General features: G+C 40.4%; 1 protein-coding gene across 1 annotated transcript in view; it reads right to left on the bottom strand.

Annotated features, from left to right (window-relative positions):
- Positions 1–2,428: 2,428 nt before the first annotated feature.
- Positions 2,429–21,918, bottom strand: part of PHIP (PHIP subunit of CUL4-Ring ligase complex) — a 303,792-nt gene continuing 284,302 nt past the window's right edge. Inside the window, exons 38-40 of the mRNA XM_075923789.1 lie at positions 14,029–14,294; positions 13,538–13,699; positions 2,429–8,865 (exon numbers count right to left, since the gene is read on the bottom strand). Of these exons, the coding sequence (XP_075779904.1) occupies positions 8,219–8,865; positions 13,538–13,699; positions 14,029–14,294 (1,075 nt within the window). The 3' untranslated portion in view covers positions 2,429–8,218. The remainder of the gene's footprint in view (positions 8,866–13,537; positions 13,700–14,028; positions 14,295–21,918) is intronic.

Raw genomic sequence — 21,918 nt, 5'->3', positions numbered from 1 at the left:
GCCAGTGTAGACGCTCTCTTGCGCAAATACTCTAACACAAAAACTCTTGCGTTAAAGAGTATTTGCACAAGATCATGCCAATGTAGACGTAGCCTGTGTGTTTCCTGTACTATATTAAAAATAACAATTAATGTAATGTTTGAGACATGCTGCATGGGTAGCTCCAAAGAAGTCCTGTTTAGCCACAACATTTCCATCATGGACAGTGGAACTATGGTCTTCAGTATTGCACCCTACCAGCATGTCTTAGTGCTTGCCTGGAGAGGCCTTCTTATGATAATGGAGTGTACACATGGTAACTTTGCCATTTGGATATATAAGAAGGCCTGTTGTCATGCTGTTTTCATCATGGTCACATCAGTGCATTACACAGAGGACTGACACCATCAGTTCATTTCAGACACATATCCCCTCCCTCTCCAAAATGCATTTTTGCTTTAGTAGGAAAAAACATAAGTGACTGACAAGGAACATTTTTCCCCTCTAAGATTATACTTTAGATAAATGGAGAAATAGCTTTTGGTTGCTACCAAGCTGAGGTGGATTTCACCTGGCAACCAACAAGTGCCTGCACTGTTTAGACAGCTATCACAAGTTTCTATATTAGAACTAGAATTTCCTTGCTGAGATTTTGGAAAGATTGCCTGAAAGAGATCCACTGTGCAGGTTTACTTCTACAGCTACTCCTCATTTAATTGTCTCCTTTCCCCCCTCTCAAGAGAGTCACTTTTATAACACTTACTCCATTTCTGTTTTATTTCGCTCCTATTCTGGCACTCCATGCCAGAGTGCCAGGCAATTTATTATTTCTGTTGCTGCTGTTCTAGTTCACGCTATTTCAAGTGTCCTTTTATTAAATATTGTAGTGCTCATTTATTCTACTATAGTTAACTGATGCAGAGGCTCAGGGCATATCCCAGGGCCAGATTAACTTTCTAGGAGCCCAGAGCTAGAAGATTTTGAGAACTGGCCAACAGGAGTGACAGGCAGGGTGGGGAGCCTGTGCCTGCAGGGATGCTTCCACCTCCTTGCCAGACAGAGCCTACAGACTGGATTTTGCCCCCAGACTTGCCTTGATTGGGCCTGCAAAGCCCAGGGCTCCTCACCCACAGCAGGAGCTGGCACTGGTGCTCCAGCCGCAGCATCTCCCATACAGGTGGAGCATCAGCACTGGCTTGCCTACTGTGATGAGGGAGCTCTGAGCTTCCCACCCCTCATCTAGAATGGTGTCTTGTAGAAAGCATGAATGGCCTTTTGTTCTTAATATTTTTGAAACGCAGCGGGGAAAAAAGTAGAGGCTCTTTTTAATCTCCTGTTACATTGGAAAGTGTTCTAACATATTTGCTTTCTCTCCCTGAAAAACATATTTTTCAAATATCTTTTGGTGCTACCACCAAATTATGGGGTATTTTCCCTGTGATAAATATGTTATGTCCACTTTGGAAGAACGTATATAAAACATGCTGAATGGAGCACAGAGGCCTTATTTTAAAATTGTAAATTAGCTCTGATGTTCAAGCACACTATGGAAAATAATTTGTAAACAGGCACATCTTTGCTTGCTGTGGATCTGTCACAAACATGTCTCTGCAGACCACAGCATGACACCACCCACATGCTTTTCTGTTCTATGGGCTTCTCTGTCCTGTTGGGCCAGATCCTCTGGTCTCCTAAAGACAAGGTCCTTCTTTTATAAAATATGGGGGGAGAGACATCTCACACGGGACACTGGAAGATCTTTGTTATTTCAGTATGCCAAAAACATCATGTGTTTCAATAACGGACATTTTGTCCTCAGCAGCATACACTAGCAAGATGATTCAAATTTATGTGTGTGGGGATGTTTTTCAGGTGCTCTTTTCTAAATAAATGGTTTGCCTGAGATATCAGGTAAGTAATGTAGAGAAAAGGGATGCAGCTTCCCAGAGACAAATGAAAAGCAGAGGATAGGGAAGGAGAAATGCAATCCACAGGAAGCTGCATTTAAACGATTTTTTTTCTGTGTCAACTTGACGTTGATGTGTAACTGTAGTCCATTTTACAGATTGTTTCTCTGTCCCTTTTAAGCACATTTCTGGCAGGAGTGTGATTGCATCATTGAGGAAGAGGATGATCCTGACACACACTACTTTCCACAATCTTTAAACCATAGTTGTGTGTAGCATTCATACAACAGTCAGTGGCACTACACCCCACAGTTTCAGAGGTTAGGTTTTTACATCAGCCCTGCATTGATTAACTTTAATGCCAAGCACTGAACACCACGCATCACAGCTGAAATAATGCAGCACCAACTTCTGCTTTCAATTGCATGTTGAGGGAAAACACGATTCAACCCAAGAACAAAGCTGAGTTTAGGCTGTGATGCATATCTCCCACTGTACAAATCAACATACTCTTACATAGAAATAAGAAAACCCAGAACAATTTAGAAAAACAAGTTTTCTATTTATTTAAAAATAAGTTTGTAGTTACTACATTGCAATGACAGTAATTCTTACACATACATTCTAGTTTGTATAAAAGGATTCAAAGTATTATGCATCAAAACTAACATAGAAAGTGTCCACATAACAGTAAAGAAAGTTCCAATCAATATGTACAAAAAGAAAGGGCACTGTTATCCTGGTGTGATACTGCAGGTTATAATATGATAATCCAGATTTCTGGAAGAAAAAGACCTTAATAAAGCTAAAGAATTATTGTTTTCAAACTGTTTGTTATCCATTACATACAACAGGTTTGTGTTTTACATAATTCTGTACAAAATAAGCATTATAATTTTTAATCTGAAAATGTGTCAGTTTCAAAATTAACCCTTCTAGGTCACTTCCTTAAAATTGAGCTACATTCTACATGTCTAAACATTATAAATGACAGGGTTTAAATAATTCACTCAAGATCTTTTAACAAGTTGGCTGTCATGGTTTTGCATTTGAATATGGTCCAAAAATGTAACTTTTTTTCTCATTATACCTGTAAACCAACTTTACATACAATATAGCATGTGTGCAGAATAGGTGCTGATGGTGTACTATTCCTTTGTACTCCCAATTTGTGGGCGCATATTCTTTTTAGCAATCATAGTAAAATACTTCCTCTACTCCCACATTTGTTGTTTGTATCACATTAAGTGAATTTCCTGATGTATTTATCTGCATTTAAAATGAATTCCAAAAGACCTCTTCCCCCCTCCTGATAATTTTCCCCAAATAGCCTATCATAGCTAGTTCCTAAAAAATTACCTTTATCTTTATTTTAGTGCTGTATAAGGTTTTCTGGAGTGTCTTGATGCTGTTGTAGTCTTTAGAATGAAAAGTTTATACCTCCTCTGTGATACTTTTTTAAATAAAACAAATTAGAAAAGCTAACCTTTCTGGAGTTTTTTCTGCTTAAATATACAATAAAATAAATATAAAAAATGGTTTCCATATTAGTTAGTAGAAACAGATAAGATATGCAGAAGTTAACTTTAATTTAAAAGCTACTTGAAGTTGATCCCCCCAATATACTAGAACATACAAGTCATGTTCCTGTCTAAAACTATGAACTTATATAAAGTTAAAACAAGAGTGTCAGATTCATTATCAGAAATATATTTTAAGACTTGTGCAATTTATATGAAATGTTATACCTACTTCTGCATACAAACACATATCTATACAATAATATACAGCGGAAAAGTACAAGCCTGTTTATCAGTTCAGTATGTAGAATCTAATCAGTTACAAGAACTTCAGGGAAAAGTGACAAAAATTTATTATCAAATAATTTTACAGTTAACATTTTTGCCTTCATTAGGTAGTAAAAGGTAACAGAGAAAATGAGCTTTTGTTGTCTTCATGTGAGGTTAATGTCCTCTCTCTCCTTTCCGTTTTCACCAGTGTAAGATGATTTGCATTAAAACTCCTTTTGAAGACAGAAGCAGTGTTTACCTGAAAAAAACCCCAATCTAACTAGTGTGGAACTCCAATATATAGCGTGCAAGAACAAGGTAGGGACTCTGGATAAAATACAGTAAAACGTCAAAAGAGTTTAGCTAGATTAATGCTCAAAGTGAGTTCACAGGATCACAAAAGATGGTCTAAAAAGAGTCTACTGTACATGAAGCCTACAGTGCTTAATCCAGTTAAACATGTAAGTTCTACAGAACCAGCAAACAATTTAATATGTGCTTAACTTTAAGCACGTGCTAAAGTGTTGGCTGGATCAGGTCCTGGAAATAAATGTGAGCAAGAGAGATTTAATAGTATGGTATAAAAATTGTATCAAAGTTCCAATTGTGTAATAGAGGTACTGATTTATTCTGCATAATATTTTAATATATGGCAAAAGGCTCTGGAAAAGACAGCTGATTTTGAGAAATACTGGGTGCAGCTATATAGCCTCTAAACTATCTGCTACACAATGTAAAGGTAACAGTTTATTTTTTATAGAAGTTAATACATCTGACATGATGATTGAGGGTCCTGTTATCAATATTTAAATATTTAAATGTGAAATAGCAATATTAAATCGAACCAATTTATAAATCTTACAAGTCTAACAACAATTTGATCACAAATGTACAAACTAAACACACTCAAGCATATATATCAGCAGTCTAATCATGAGACATTTTCCTGTAAAGTTGTGGTCACTGGCTATAGCACAATGACAAGAAACTTAGTTAATATTGACACAATGCAGAATATAAATTCTTGGATAACAAAGTAACAATGGAATCAAACAGGATAAATACTTGTTCAGTATGCAGGCAAGAGTACAGTGACTACTGTTAAATAAAATGTTTAGAATATAATGGTGTTTGAGAAACATCAATTATTTCCTAATCTAAAGATAGAAAATAATCTGGCATTAGATACCACTTAGTCAATTGTTTTCTCTGGTGGTGGTTGTTAAAGTCAATATTTACCAATAGTTACCACTATCTCCATATAAAAAGTCAAAGAACAATGGATTTGAATGAAGATGCGTTCATGACTGCCAGACTTGTAAGATTAGAATGATTGTTTATCGATAAAACACATTCATTTAATATTTACAATCTATATGTGAAATAAACACATTATTTCAATATTCCATTTTGAGCTATTTGTTAGATATCTGAGATAGCATTATCCATTACGTAACTATAGTTTTGAAATTCTTCCAGGTTGCTAAACCACAATTAATTGCTCACATTTAAAGCCTTCGGACTTAGTAATCAAAAGCTCTTTTTCTTTGTTGGTACGTAAAAGTTGTGAATATCTGAAATACATTCTTTTAAACAAAAAAAGGACATACAGCATATGATGGTGATTTAATTCTCATAAATAAACTTTTACAACCTAAAGAAACTAAATTATAAATATATATTTTAATAAATCTGGCACTGCATCTCATACTTTTTAAAGTGTTGTTTTAATAAAAAAAGCTTGACCCAAATCATTTACAATCTATATAAAAAGAAAACAATGTCGGAATTTCTAAATGTGAATTTAAAAACCCCCAACAACCACCCTGTAGCTTAATGTTACAGATCTCTATAGAAAGAGAACAACGTAACTATGTTCTGCAGATAAGGCCTTCTATTCTTGTGGTTTTAAGGTCTACAGTTTTCATACAATGTAACAGGAACATGTGCTATTCCATTCTCCAACATTATATACAGTATTTTCTGTGTATAAATGTGTACATAATCATGCCATATAAAACATTACAAATAGTGTAAATACAGAAGTCGAATTTTAGATATACTCTAATTTCTTATATTACAATGCAGATAACATCAGGAAATTCAACATCTGAAACTGATTGCCTTCACCATCAGTGGGATTCTTAAAATTAAAAACTGTTAAGTCTCACACTAAAATGAATTAGTTTTGAACTGTGTAACATTCTATTTTTAAATGTACAAACATAATTTTCCACCTTACCATATCTTTAGAAACTGTATATTAATATTAATGAAACATCTGTTAGAAAAAATAAACAAACAAATGAAAATCAAATTAATAAAATCCATGCCCCCCCAAACTCACAGTGTAAGTATCTAGTCAGGCTCTGGAAAATAGTTTACTTAATTTCATATAAAAGATGTGTAATGAAGATAGTTACATAAATTAATACTAGAAATGCCAAGTACATGGGGTTTTATCCATAATAGTTAAATGAAACCTAATAGTTAATCCTTTTGGGCAAACTCCTGATTTCCTTAACAGATTTTACTGTAACAGAATAATGAGACCAAGATTTGGCTCACAACGAATAAAGAGGATCTGTGCAAGTTTAAAGGTCCTAATCCTGCAAATTCATTTTTCAGCATTGCAATAAAGCCCACCAGACTTGTCTTGTAAATGAAGAATTGTTATATAAGTAAAGATTTTCAGCAGTAGGCTCTACTTTTTTAATATTTAATTTTTAATTTTTATTCTTCTAGGTCAGGATCATGACACATTGTCTTGTGCTACCTGAAAATAGTATATCTGAAACTTTTGGTTACATTTTTGTACCATACCAGATCTTAGAAAATATTACTATTTCTATATTTTTTTTAAACTGGACAATACCTTTTAAGCAATAGAAAATGGTATTAAAGTTTGTTTTTAAGGTATAAAATAACTAAATGTACCATAAACAAATAAATAACTGCTTTCCTTTTCCACAGCAGTATATATAGCAATACATTCCCCTAAGTCATATAGTTATCATTTACAATAGACAACTTAATTTTACTAAGGATGCAAGAAATAATAGAATACAAGGCACAATCATTAAATGTAATTTTTCTTTAGGGTGTAATTGACTTATGTCAGAGTGATAAGTATACCGTAAAAAGTGCAGAAAAAACACAATGTGCAATGAAACCACTGTATAAAACATGATTGCATAAAAAGTGATTTGGCCTTTTTTAACCCTTAATAATTGAAAATAACCAATCTTCCCCTTAAAATTAAACTATAAAGTATGACATTTAAAATTTTATTTTTTCTTTTCTTTCTTTAAATTTCTAGTGCTAGCTAAAAAATGCTGGAAAAAAAAGAATCTATACCTGGGTAATATTGTATATGTATGTGTTTGTGTATGTATCAGTCTATGCATACACACTTCTTTGTAAGTCATTTTTAACTTACTAAACACATCAAAATTTGTAGAAAACAATCCAAATCAGAAAGTAAACATCATAATTCCATACATACTTTTTTCTGTAATTTCCTTGAATCCTTTAACTAATTATAAATTTTGTCTAAAACATCTCTGTCAAAGGACCCCCAACCAGTGCGTTGTTTTCTTCTGTAAGTACCAAAGGAGGATACATCTCAGCACAACTTATAACAACTTGCTATACAGAATGATACACAGTCTTTTTTGTCTTTGAAAAGTGTTTGTGGTACTGACAGACAAAACCAAAACAAACCAAACAAAACAAAACAAAAAGAAGTGAAAGAAAAAAGGCTTTCCACTGCACTGATTTTAAGTCTTTGGCACAATAAACAGAGATTTAGTGATTGATACAAGAATCAAGGTCTGAAAAATTAGACATATTAGTCAAACTTTTTCCAATGTGGATATATTATATATATTTATATATATTTATATATTGTGATTACATTTTCTCTTTGTTTGGCAGAACTTTGATTAAGCCAACAGCCTGTGCTAGGCTTCTTTTGCAGTTGAATATTCCATCACTTCTCAAATTAAACATTTTCAGATTAGCAAAATTTGGTAATTTTGCATTTGTTCTTAATGGAAATGTAATTCTTAATTTACTGCCATTCTTGGCCCAACATATGCCTTCCTGGGAGACATGACTTCTGCAATCAATAAAAATGTACCTTGCTTGGTCAAAAATAGACTTCTGTTCTCAGTTTGTGGCATTAAAAGTTCTGTCACCTTATTTAATCACAGAAATACTCTGCACTGCTCAGGAGTACAGTAGTTTTCACTTCCAAAATTGTCAGGAATTGCTTATTTATAGGTCTTCAAATTATTTTTAACTATGACCTAAATGACTGTTGAAATGCATAACCTATCTGGAGGGCAATAAATAGCAAAAGTTTAAAATATATATTTCTTTCAAAGAAGTGTTCTCTCAGTTTTCTTTTTTTGCTAATTGTTTCAAATCACAACATATTCTTCTAATCCATAATAGCAGCAGGGGAGCAGAAGTCTTTCTTCTGCTCACTCCTCAACTGTACCTGCTTCATAGCATTTTAAGGAATATGTTTAGTAACAGTTACCAACCAATCAAATTAGCCTTTGCTTTTTCAGTCAACTTTCGTACTCTGCCTCTGCTAGATGTTCCAAAAGTTAGAGAGGTGTCTTCAAACAATAGCTGCCTTTGCTCTTCTTCAGAGTCATCTTCATTGTAAAAGGCTGTCCTCCTACCCTGGTTTCTAGTTCTCATGTGAGGTTCAGAATCTTTCAGTTCTTCAGAACCTTCTTCTTCTACAGGCTCATCAGTTTTTTTCCTCCTGCTTCTTGTCTGCATCTTAACATTTGCAGGGACTAAAAGATCTGAGTCTGGATGATGTGTTTTTGTCTTTCTTTTTGGCTTTCTGCCTCCACGACCCTTTTTTTGTAATACAGCTTCCTTCACATTATTTTCAGAAAGAGAATTGCATGCATTAGAAACTGAGGGTTCTTCTATTACCGTGTCCCTCGTCGTCTGGATTGAATTATGCTCTGCATTCATCTGTTCAGCAATTTGTAATTTTTTTGGTTTTCTACCTCTTTTCTTGTGCACCACTTCACCTGCACTGCTGTTAGCCTCTATCTTCAGTTTCTTTGCAGGCCCTCTTTTAATTTGAGGTTTTGAAGGTTGCCCTCCATGTCCATTTACCTGAATGCTTCCTGTAGTCAAAGCATTATTTTTGCAGACTGCTGTAAAGAAATAACAGAGTAATAATACGTAAGAGAAATCTACATTCTTTATTTCCCAAAAGCTCCAGATAAATCTATTCCATTCACTGTTTGTAAAATACTGTTTGAGTGGATGACATACAATAACCGCCTTCATCTGTGAAGGCCCAAATGTAGGACACATTGTATGACTGAGACCCAATACTAAAGTAAAAAATTAATCGTAATGGAAATGTAAAATGCTGTTGGACTCACTGCATTAATGTAAGTTAAGTGTTCTGTCATTATGGCTCCATGACTCTATTTCTGATGTAAACAGTTTTCAAAAATAAAAGTCTCGATGCCAGATTTGTATGAAATGCAAGAAGTGTTGGGACCAAAAGAAGTGATATCCCACCATTAAGGAAGGTTTAAAGAGGTGTGATATTCATATCTGATTTACACACTACCAATCCTGGGATTTTATCTTGTGTCTGCTGTATAAATGAAAAAAAAACCCCAACTTTTTCAGTTCAATAACATCTTTCAATTATTCATTAACATGACTTCTGATGCAGAGCAGCTATATCTGTCCACATCTTTGTTAAGTGGTAACCGGGTTATCTCAGTGGAATAACACCTTGAGCATTCAAACATTCACAAATGTATACTGTTGCAGAATATGTCCTTCCCTTGCTAACCAGTACATCAGCATCTTTTTATACAGTTGCCAGAGATCTGCAATGGCATCTGGGTTTAATTTTAAGTTTTTGGTTTTGACCTATAAAATTCTAAATGCTTTGGGTCCTGGATACCTGAGAACAACACCTCTCACCTTACAATATCACATATTCATCCACTGTTGTATGCCGTGTTGTAGCTGTATTGGTCCTAGGACTAAGCATGTTAAAATGCAATTATCGGTGTAACTGTACAGTTGATAACTAATTGTATAGTCGATACAAATTGTGATAAGCGCTGCTGTGTAGAGCCGAGGCGGAGGTAGCTCCAGGAGCTGGGCTCCAGAGCCACCCACACTGCAACTCTGCATTTTAAATGCAGTAACATTTACTACATTTAAAATGCAGAGGTGCATTGATTAGCGAGCCTGGACTGCTCGGTGCTGGCTCACACTGAGTCTAACAGCCCCTGTCTGCCACAGATAGGGGCTGGTGCTGGACCAGACCCTGTTCGTGGCGGCTAAGACTGGCTGCCGTGAACAGGGGCAGCTTGGTGGCAACAGCCCCTGTCCGTAGGGGGCCCAGCTCCACTCTGGGACCCCTGAAGATAGCAGCTGCTTCCCAGCAGTATTCCCTACCCCGCCCCCCCCCCCGCTGCTCTGATAGAGGTGGGGGCAGGCGGCACCCCATAGATGGTGCTGGGAGGAACTGGCTTTTAAGACTCTCACCTCCCACAGAGACAGCAGTGTGGGAGCAGGCACTGTCCCACTCCGTGAACCCCCCACCCACTCCATGCTGTATCAGAGGCAGCAGTGCAGTGTGAAAGGGGGCTCCCTTGCATTTGTATTTTTTGCAATATTGTCATCATCATTCTGATTCATATTTAGCTTTTGATCCACTATGATCTCTAGTTCCCTTTCTGCCCTACTCCTTCCTGTACAGTCATTTCCCATTTTGTATGTGGTGTAACTGTTCCTTCCTAAGTGGAGTATTTTGAATTTGTCCTTTTGAATTTCAAATCTGACTACAGATCATTTCTCCAGTTTGTCCAGATCATTCTCCAAAGCACTTGCAACCCCCTCCAGCTTAGTATCATCTGCAAACATTAGGAGTGTGAATATCTATGCCATTATCTCAATTACTGATGAAGATATTCAACAGACCCAGACCTGATCCCTGTGAGAAAATACTCAATACAGGCAGTCCCCGGGTTACGTACAAGATAGGGACTGTAGGTTTGTTCTTAAGTTGAATTTGTATGTAAGTCGGAATGGTATATATTGTAGGGGAAACTCTAGCCAAACATTTCTCCAGAGCTCAGTTTTATTCTCCCGCACCTCACTTCCCTCAGTCCTTTATTCTCAAGCTGAGGTGTCTGCTGAGAAAAGCAGCTCCGCGTCTCCCTGGTCTGCTGGGGGGAAGCAGCTAGTGCGGGGTTGCCTCACCCCGTTTGTAAGTAGGGATCCGATGTAAGTCGGATCCATGTAACCCGGGGACTGCCTGTATACCCTTACAGCTTGATTGTGAACCACTGATAACCACTCTCTGGGAATAGTTTCCAATCAGTTTTGCACCTACCTTAGAAAAGCGCTGCCTAGGCTGTATTTCCCTAGTTTAAGAGGTCATGAGAATTAGGGATGTTAGCATATAGTTGTTTAAAAAATTAACTGATTAGGCTAGTTGGCTTATCACAAAGGGAAGGGGGAAGGGAGAAGCAGCAGCTGGTGCCTGTGGGTAGCAACTTTTAAGCCAGCTCACCATGCATACTGGTTCTCAGAGCTACCCTCCCCATACCTCCCACAGAGGCAGCGGCGTGGGGGCAGGCGCTGTCCCACTCCGTGAACCACCAAAGTCACTCAGTACTGTACCAGAGGCAGCAGCACATGGTGAAAGGGGGCTCCCTTGCATTGGGGCTGGGAGCCAAGAAGCCTCAAATCCTACCTCTTTTTCACTAGAATTCACTATGTTAAATATCCAATTGCTACTCACTTTTTTTTGGTGAAAACTGAATCAATACAAGTATTTTAGTACTTCTGGTCATGTCCACATTTTCTGTTATTGTTTTTATTGTGATTTCATCTAATAATATTCTAGTATTTCCCATGGTTTTCCACATGATGGCACATTGAGTCAGTTGGTTTCAGATTTTGATTATATACACTGCACAAAATGCCATTTCATTAGAGAATATAAATTACATTAAGCCAAAGATAAGACTTGAGTTCTGTTATTCAGGAGTGATCTGGGCTTTATACTCTTAGTCTGGCCTACATAGTGTGACAGACCTAAGCCAGCAGCCTGCCACACTCTGGTGGAAGGTAGGTATACAGGGCACTGGATAAGTGGTTTTCTCTTTCCAGAATAAACTACTAGAGCCTGCTGCAATAAAATGAAGGTAGGAAAACACCTAGGGTTAATTAACTAGATTGCTCCCTCAGGCAAGTCAGTCAAGTCAGGCTGCAGCCAATTATAGCTAGTGGAGTTGCTTTAAAAGGCCTCCCCTAGGTAAGGAGAGGGGGAAAACAAAGAGGGATGGACCAGAGGAGAAAGAAAAAGAAATTGTGTGAGAGCTGGTTAACAAGTACCAGAGGGAGACATTTTAGAGGAGATGTTTAGGGAAGTGGCCCAGGGAAAAAGCTGCCTAATCAGAAGGAAAAACAACCTTAACTGCTGCAGCTATTTTAGGGTCCCTGAACCGCAGCACAGAATAGTGGGCAGGCCTGGATTCCCCCCCCCCCCAAAACCTTCCCCACGCCAACGCAGAGCCTGTCCCAATAAGGGAATCCAGGACTATTAAGGGGTTTTCACCCCAAAACCATGGACTAGCCTATAATGAGTATGGCTCACTAAGCTGTGGATCCTGCCTCCTGTAAAGAGAAAGAGTTTGTGTACAGGACCACAGCGAGTCTCTGAGGCTAATATTATCAGCCAGTAGCACGAGACCCACATGGCCAGAACTTTGGCACAATAGGTACAGCCAGGAAAATGTATTAGAATTAGAGAAACATGTGACGTTGAAGTTGATTAGTTAAACTGCATTAACCCCCGTATGGATATGTTCAAAATTAAATTTGGTTTAGCTTATTTCACAACATGAAATTTAACACTGAATAAGAATGTCAAAGCAAGGGCTTAATGTGGTTTACTTAATCCACTTTAAAGTTAATTTGGATTACCTTTCCTTAGTGTCCTAATATAGACAAGCTCTTCTCTGGTAAAAGTAACTGCATAAATTTCTTCAGATTTTATAACGTTCAATAGATTTGTAACATTGCTTATCTTAAAATGTTCAGTAATACTTTAGACTATACTTAAATCATATCACTGTTATGTGACCCAATATCTGCAATTACATTTAATAGAAAGTTAACGATTTGATTACATAATTACAGTATAAATACTGTGTTAATATACCTGGATTCTAAAACATGCATTAACTATGAAATCAAAGTGGTGTTTTAATGGAGTAATTCACCTACTGATTATGTGAATTTATGGTAGTTATTACAAACAGCCACAGTGAACTTAAGCAGTGGTGCTGACTTTCTAATTTCCCTGGTGGTGCTCAAATCCCACTCTACCTCAGGCTCTATCCTCACTCCACCCCTTCCCTAAAGCCCCTCTACCTTCTAACTTGACTTTTTCTGTCCCTTCTAAAAGTGCACCTTACAACCTCCTTCTCTGTCTCCTGAACAGCAATTCTGTGGTAGGTGCAAGGTAAAGAGAGAGGGGAAGGTGGTGATAGGCAGGGCCACCAGTGGGTGATGAACATCTACTTTTTTCCATGTGTGCTCTTGGTCTGGCACACCTGCAAAGATGATGCTTATGACCTTACCTTAGATCTTAGTCTGTCCCATGTTTTTTAGCACATTACGCTACTCACATTCTCCATGCTTGCTTATCAGATGTCATATGACCTAAGTCCACCCATTTCAAATTTAAATATTCTATGTCTATGAATTTAAGATTAATTGCAGTGCAACTGCAGTGACTGTATTATATGAAATGCAACAATCATTTTGAAAAACCTTTACCTTGCTGATTAATAGTGGATGATTTCATTTTACGTTTGATTTGTTTATATTTCTCCACATTTTCTCTTGAAGAGTTATTCCTAGTGTTGTGACTGTAACTGGATTGGCTAGGAACTGATACAATATTCTGGTTCTTTGAATGTTTCGTGGAATTCTCCAATACTAAAAAGAGAGAAACATTGTTTAAGCAACACTGAATCATTCATTATAATGGTTTGTATTATTTTTGTAAATCTTAGCTGGCTCAGCATCTGTGCCATTTTTGAACTAGTTACCTAGAGAAGAATATCTCCATTTTCTATTACCAAAATCTTGAGCCTTTCTATCTCCCTCTTTGAGCTTTCCTGAGACTGCTAACTTGAATACACAGTACCCATTCTTAATCCTCATTGCAGTGCTAAGAAAAAAATCACAAATACACTTGTGCCTAAGAAATAGCACATTTTTAAATATAAAAAGTTGCAAAAATTATGAATGCTATTCACACCTACTTGTTTTCCCTGACACCACTGAAGTATTAGGTTTTGTAATTAAAGGTTTTCCTCCTGAAGAAGTAGATGGTTGTTCTGTAACAGCTGTATCTGTTATCCCCCTATTACTTCTTGTCCGCACCAAAGAGGAAGATTCAGCAGCTTTTCCATTCATCTGAGCAGCAATAAGTCTCAGTGCTGTTGAACGTACAGGAACTGAAGATGAGGAGGCAGCAGACGTTTCTGTCTTCAACTGAGATTTTATTAATCTTCTCTTCCTTTCAGGGCTGTAAATAAAAGCAAGATTTGTAATCTGGATGACAACATTTAATATTCTACAGGGATAAATGAAACAATATGCTAAGCAGTATCTAAGTTACACTAAGGCTACGTCTACATTGGCCCCTTTTCCGGAAGGGGCATGGTAATTTTTGAAATCGCAATAGGGAAATGCGCGGGGGATTTAAATATCCCCCGCGGCATTTAAATAAAAATGTCCGCCGCTTTTTTCCGGCTTTTAGAAAAGCCGGAAAAGAGCGTCTACACTGGCCCCGATCCTCTGGAAAAAAAGCCCTTTTCCAGAGGATCTACTTTGAGTAGGAATAAGATCCTCCGGAAAAGGGCTTTTTTTCCAGAGGATCGGGGCCAGTGTAGACGCTCTTTTCCGGCTTTTCTAAAAGCCGGAAAAAAGCGGCGGACATTTTTATTTAAATGCCGCGGGGGATATTTAAATCCCCCGCGCATTTCCCTATTGCGATTTCAAAAATTACCATGCCCCTTCCGGAAAAGGGGCCAATGTAGACGAGCCCTAGGAGTTTGGATCAAATTTAGCCACATAAGGTGGATGTTCTAACCAATGAGTCCACACTACCAGGCCTCTTCTGTCAACATTAAGGGCTGCTAAAGTCAGTTTTGGTACTCCTGCTTCTATGAGTAGTAACGTCAAATTCGACCTTGCATGGTTGACTTTACAAAAGTGTAGACCCAGTACTGCGAAAGTTGACGTTGGCCTCTGAGATGCATCACAGAATGCTTTGTGATTAAAACATCACAGTAGGCAGCACTCCTAAGTAGTGCACCTGGCCATGAGTTCCATGTTCAAGTTCTGTGAACTCTATGGGCTCCAGTGCCCAGGTTCACAGATATGAACTAGCATAGAGTGTGCAGGAGACCCCGGATGTCACTGATGTGTGGGGAGAGGAATCCATTCTCATGGAGCTATGAACCAGCAAGAGAAACACGGACATTTATGGGAAAACTCATGTTGGAGAAAGGATACACAAGGGATGCCCAGCAGCACCCTTCTAAAATCAGAAGCTGAGGAAGTCCTATCAAAAGACAAAGGAGGCAAACAGAAGATCTGGATCACTGCCACAAACATGCTGCTTCTACAGCCAGATACATGCAATACTATGGGGGGGGGGGGGAGAAGGACACCTGACCACCCTCCCAAGCCAGACTGTGGTTTCCTCCCAAGACACTCCAGCACCCTTGGTCAGCAGTGTGAAGGAAAGCATAGATGAGGAAGAGGAGGAGGGAGAGAACAGTCAGCAGGTAACAGGGCAACCAATATCGCTGAGAGCCAAAAACTTTTCATCACTTTGGAGCCAATCCCCTCCTTCCAGGACATCTCACAACATTCAGACATTGATCTTGGAGAGGGCACTTCTGGTGAGTTCACATTTTTTTCCTTTTGGTCCAAGAGGATTAAGGAAAATTGGTGTGAGGTGGTGATCTGTGGCATTCTTTGTGCCAGCTTAGCGCAGGGGACCCAGAACAGCTTGCTAATGTGTCTGGAGATGGAATGAGAATCCTCCATGCACATCTCCATGAAGCTCTCAGAGAGGAAGTCTTTGATCCTTCTCACAAGATTTCTGGGGAGGCTACCCTTATTGCATCCTCCACAATAGGACACATTCCCAGCCACGCCAGAAGTAAGTGGTCTGGCATCATTGAAGAGCAAGGCATTGCAGCATAAGGCCCAGGTTTCTGGCCACATTTAGTCAGCATCAGCTCCCTATCACTCTGTATAATTCAGAGAAGACTGATGTCTTGCATGATAACCTGGAGAAAGGAGGGGAAGCTGTTAGCTTCTGTGTCGCTGTTTATTTCCACCTGCCCATCTCCAGTGAGGCAGGACTTCTGCCTCTTCCCTCTCCCACATTCCTGGCTTCTGCAGTATGGGACAGTAGTACTCTCCCAGGAAGCAAGGTGTGCTGGACACTAATGGCAGCCATGTGAGCTGCTGCCCTGCCTGGAACGACTGAATCCCATCCCTCCTCTGGCCTGCAGGGTCTTGCGTGATGGGAAAGTGACACCTGTGCTGGAAACAGAGGGCAGCCACGTGAGCCACTGCCCTGTCCAGCTGACACGACCAGACCTGGACCCTCATCCAACTGTAGGAACATGCCTTACCATGCCTGTCAACAAACTGAGTCCAGCTGCTTCCCTGTGAACAGGGGCAGCTAACTGAGTTTCGAGAGGAAGTTCTCCAGGTGAAGGAGGAGCAATTACGGGACCCTTGAGGTAAGTGGCTGTCTGTAGTGTGTGTTTGTGGGTTACTTGCTAGTTGCCTGAAAGAAACTCTGTGCTGAGCTTGTGTTTATCTGTCTTTCTTTGTTTGGCGATTCAAGTGCTGAGCTGTTTGTTTGAAGGACGGTGTGCTGTGGCCGGCAGTTGGAAGCTATGAGCATCTTAATGAGGATTTGAAATCTGGATCCCTCTGTTCATTGGTTGAGCCATAGCCAGGGGACTGAGCTATCAGGAAGACCAGGGCTTTATAAAGCCTGTGAATAAGCAACCAGGGAGCTTTGTGAACAGGGGCAGCTAACAGGGAGTTTCGAGAGGGAGTTTTGCAGGGGAGTTGGAAGGGGGTGAGGTATGCTTGCCATTCTTTAAAACTTTAAAACTTAACTAAAAACAAAACTTCCTGATTTAAATAAATACCCTATCAATAACCTAAGTAGCTGTAGGAGAGAATGCAGGCAGAATCCCAGCAGCAGAGTGGGGGCTATCCTGTTTACTGCACTCAAAGTAGCATTCATGATTACCTGCCCTGTGGGTGGGTGGCATGTGTGTGCAAGGAGCTCCTGGCCCTCAGAGACTGCATACAGGCTTTGGAGGCCAGGGTGGAAGAATTGGAGGAGCTAAGGGAGGCTGAGAGGTACGTGGATGAGGCTTTCCGGGACACTGTAGAACTGACTCACCTCCTGTCAGATAGCCCCCTGTGCTATTAAGGAGGATGAAAGGCTCAGGGAAGGAGAACATTCAACTGGAGCAGAGGGAAATGATCCCATAGTTTGGACCCTCCTTCCAGAGGATACTATGGTATCCTCTTGCACCGAGGATACATCTCTGGGGGAGGGAACTCCAGTCTTTTGGAAAAGGCAGGATTAGATCATTAGAAACAGACAGCTGGGTTTGTGATGACCAGGCGAACCGAATGGTGACTTGCCTACCTGGTGCGAAGGTTGCGGAAATCCAGGACCTCTATGGTAGCGTTCTATGAAATGCTTCCAGTTTCACGCATGGGGCCAGGTAGGCAGGCAGACCTTCAGAGTCTCAATGCGTGGGTGAGACGATGGTGTAGAAAGGAGGGGTTTAGATTTATTAGGAACTGGGGAAACTTTTGGATTAGGTGGAGCCTATACAGGAAGGATGGGCTTCACCTAAACCAAAATGGAACCAGACTGCTGGCACTTAACATTAAAAAGGTTGTAGAGCAGTCTTTAAACTAAGGGCGGGGGAAAGCCAGTAGAGAACATGGATTAGACAGAGACAGCTATTAGGGGAAGTTCTATTAATAGAGATGCTCTATGTTCTAGTCAGGAGGAGAGGAAGGAAGTTTGTGTCTAATCCAAGCTAATCAAATGAAACAGAGTCTTAGACATCAAGAAATGGCAAACAGATAAATAGTGACAAATTATTAAAGTGCTTATACACAAATGCTAGAAGACTAAATAGTAAAATGGGTGAACCAGAGTGTCCAGTTTTAAAGGAGGATATTGATATAATAGGCATCACAGAAACTTGGTGGAAAGAGGACAATCAATGGGACACAATCATATAAGGGTACAAAATATATCGGAAGGACAGAACAGGTCATGCTGGTGGAGGAGTGGCACTATACGTGAAAGAAAATGTAGACTTAAATGAAGCAAAAATTTTAAATGAGCCAAAATGTTTCATAGCATCTCTATGGATAGTAATTCCATGGTCCAATACGAAGAATATAGCATATGGGATATATTACTAACTACCTGATCAGGACAGTGATCGTGACTATGAAATGCAAAGGGATATTAGCGAGGCTATCAAAATAAAAAACGCAATAATAGTGGGGGATTTCAACTATCCCCATATTGACTTGGGAACATGTCACCTCAGGATGGGATGCAGAGATAAAATTTCTTGATACTATTGTGACGGGTTGTCACTGCCCCGTGGGGAGGCTGGCCAGAGTCACCCCCCACCGGGAACCGGCGGTCAGCCCCGAGCCCCCCGACGTTACCTCGGCGTAAACCGGAGGAGCTGGAAGGCCCACTTGCCGCCGCGTCTGCGCCGGCAGGGGAGTGTTGGCCCCTCCCTCGAAGCCCTGCGGGGCGAAGTGCGGCGGGCGTGCAGAGGGGGCGGAGGCCGGCACGCTGCAGGAAGGGGAGGGGCCCCGGGCAGCGGCCGGCGCGGTGGGCTACTTTGAAAAGGCCCGCTGCCAGCGCAGCAGGGGGGAGCCTCCCCACAGCGGCGGAGGAACGCCCCTCCCCCCGAGGACGGACCCCGAGCGCCATCCAGGCCGGCGGGCGGCCAGACCTTGGCCCCGGGGCCATAGGGACAGCTGTCGACACCGGCAGTCAGCCAGTTCCTCCTCCGATGAGGGCCGAACTCCACTGCATCAGACCCGGAGGGAACGGCCAAGCCGAGAGCGGACCCAGCCAAGGGAGCTCTCCCCGGCGACTTCCCCCGGACGACCCCGGAGCCGAGCGACCGAGCCGCGGTAAGTTTTGGGGTTTGAGGCGGCACCACCAAGAGCCACCAGGAGGGAGGATGGAACCCGGGGCAGGACACTTTTGGCGTCCTTGGGTGGATGGGTTTTGGAGGGAGTGACCCCCCCCGTCCACTGCGCCGGGGTACTAGCAAGCCCCGATGCTCAGGGCCCTGGGCTGGCACCCGGAGAGAGGGTGGGACCAGGTCCCCCTCCCTCTCCTAAAGGAACATCTCGCTCCCAACGACCATAGCGAAGGCGAGATACAAGTCGGAACCCCACGAGGGGGAAAAACCCAGACTAGGGGCCTTTTGCCCCACCCCGCAGGGACAGGTAACTATTGCAGGGTTCGCTGACCCCCCCTTCCTCCCGGGAGGGGGTGATCGCACCCAAGATCGTCGGCCTCATAGCGGGGACCCTGGAGTCAACGAGGGACCAAGAGAGAACAAGAGGGTCCGCAGACCCTCCCCCCCCTCAGGCTGAGAGGGGGTGATCGCACCCTGAACCCCTCACAGCCATAAATGACTGCTTCTTGGACCAGCTGGTTCTGCAACCCACAAGGGGAGAGGTTATTCTTGATTTAGTCCTAAGTGGAGGCCGGGATCTGGTTCAAAAGGCAAATATAATTGGACTGCTTGGAAACAGTGATCATAATATAATAAATTTTAACATCTTTGTGGTGGGAAAAACAACTCAGCAGCCCAACGCTGTGGCATTTAATTTAAAAAAGGGGAACTACACAAAAATGAGGAAGTTAGTTAAACAGAAATTAAAAGGTACAGTGACAAAAGTAAAATCTCTGCAGGCTGCATGGAAACTTTTCAAAAACACCATAATAGAGGCCCAACTTAACTAAATACCCCAAATTTAAAAACACAGTAAAAGAACCAAAGAAGTGCCGCTGTAGCTTAACAACCAGGTAAAAGAAGAAATGACAGATAAAAAGATATCTTTTAAAAAGTGTAAGTCAGATCCTAGTGAGGAAAATAAAAAGGACCATAAACGTTGTCAAATTAAGTGTAAAAATATAAGAAAAGCCAAAATGGAGTTTAAAGAACAGCTAGACAAAAACTCAAAAAGTAATAGTAATTTTTTAAAAAGTACATCAAAATCAGAAAGCCGGCTAAACAACCAGTGGGGCCCTTGGACGATTGAGATGCTAAAGGAGCACTCAAAGATTATAGTGATGGAGTAAAAGTTAAATGAATTCTTTGCTTCAATCTTCATGGCTGAGGACATTGAGATTCTCAAACCTGAGACATTCTTTTTAGGTGACAAATCTGAGGAATTGTCCCAGACTGAGGTGTCATCAGAGGAGGTTGTGGAACAAATTGATAAACTTAACAGTAATAAGTCACCAGGACCAGATGGCATTCACCCAAAAGTTTTGAAAGAACTAAAATGGAAAATTGTGGAAGTATTAACTTTGGTTTGTAACCTATCCTTTAAATCGGCTACCGTACCTAATGATTGGAAGATAGCTAAAGTGACGCCAATATTTAAAAAGGGCTCTAGAGGTGACCGGTAAGTCTTGCATCAGTACCTGGCAAATTAGTTGAAACTACTGTATAATAAAGAATAAAAATTAATCCAGACACATGGATAAATATAATTTGTTGAGGGAAAACCAACATGGTTTCTGTAAAGGGAAATCACGCCTTACTAAACTGCTGGAGTTCTTTGAAGGGGAAGGGGGAGGGGGCATCAACAAACATGTGGACAAGGGGAGTCCAGTGGATACAGTATACTTAGATTTCCAGAAAGCCTTTGACAAGGTCCCTCACCAAAGGCTCTTAAGTAAAGTAAGTTGTCATGGGATAAGAGAGAAGGTACTTTCGTGGATTGATAACTGGTTAAAACAGGAAACAAAGGGTAGGAATAAATGGTAAGTTTTCCAAGTGGAGAGATGTTAACTAGTGGGGTGCTCCAAAGGTCTGTTCTGGGACCAATCCTATTCAATTTATTTATAAATGATCTAGAGAAAGGGGTTAACAGTGAGATGGCAAATATTGCAGATGATACCAAACTGCTCAAAATAGTTAAAACCAAAGCAGACTGTGAAGAGCTTCAAAAAGATCTCACCAAACTAAATGATTGGCCAACAAAATGGCAAATAAAATTTAATGTTGATAATGTAAAGTAATGCACATCGGAAAAAAAATAATTCCAACTATACATACAATATGATGGGGACTAATTTGGCCACAACAACTCAAGATAAAAATCTCGGAGTCATGTTGGACAGTGCTCTGAAAACATCCACTCAGTGTGTAGCAGCAGTCAAAAAAGCAAATAAAATGTTAGGAGTAATTAAAAAAGGGATAGAGAATAATACAGAAAATATCTTATTGCTTCTATATAAAACTATGGTATGCCCACATCTGGAATACTGCGTACTGTGGTCGCCTCATCTCAAAAAAAGATGTATTGGCATTGGAAAAGGTTCAGAAAAGGGCAACAAAAATGATTAGGGGTTTGGAACTGGCCCCATATGAAGAGAGATTAAAAAGACTTGGACTTTTCAGCTTAGAAAAGAGGACGCACAATAAAACAACTAGGGGTCAAATGAAATTAATAGGCAGCAGGTTTAAAACAAACAAAAACAAAAAACCCCACCCAAAAACAACAACTAAAAAGGGAGTTTTTCTTCACTCAGTGCACTATCAACCAGTGGAACTCCTACCCAGAGGATGCAGTGAAGGCTAGAACTTTAACAGTGTTCAAAAAAGAGCTAGATAGATTCATGAAGGTTAGGTCCATCACTGGCTATTAGCCAGGATGGGTAGGAATGGTATCCCTAGCCTCTGTTTCTCTGAAGGTGGGTGACAGGGGAGGGATCACGTGAGGATTACCTGTTGTGACTCCACCTTCTGAGGTATCTGGTATTGGTCACTGTTGGCAGACAGGATACTGGTCTAGATGGACCTTTGGTC

This window comes from Pelodiscus sinensis, chromosome 3 (assembly GCF_049634645.1).
Source record: "Pelodiscus sinensis isolate JC-2024 chromosome 3, ASM4963464v1, whole genome shotgun sequence".
Taxonomy (NCBI): Eukaryota; Metazoa; Chordata; order Testudines; family Trionychidae; genus Pelodiscus; species Pelodiscus sinensis.
The sequence above is the reverse complement of the archived record's forward strand: the minus strand, read 5'-3'. Positions and strand labels throughout refer to the sequence as shown.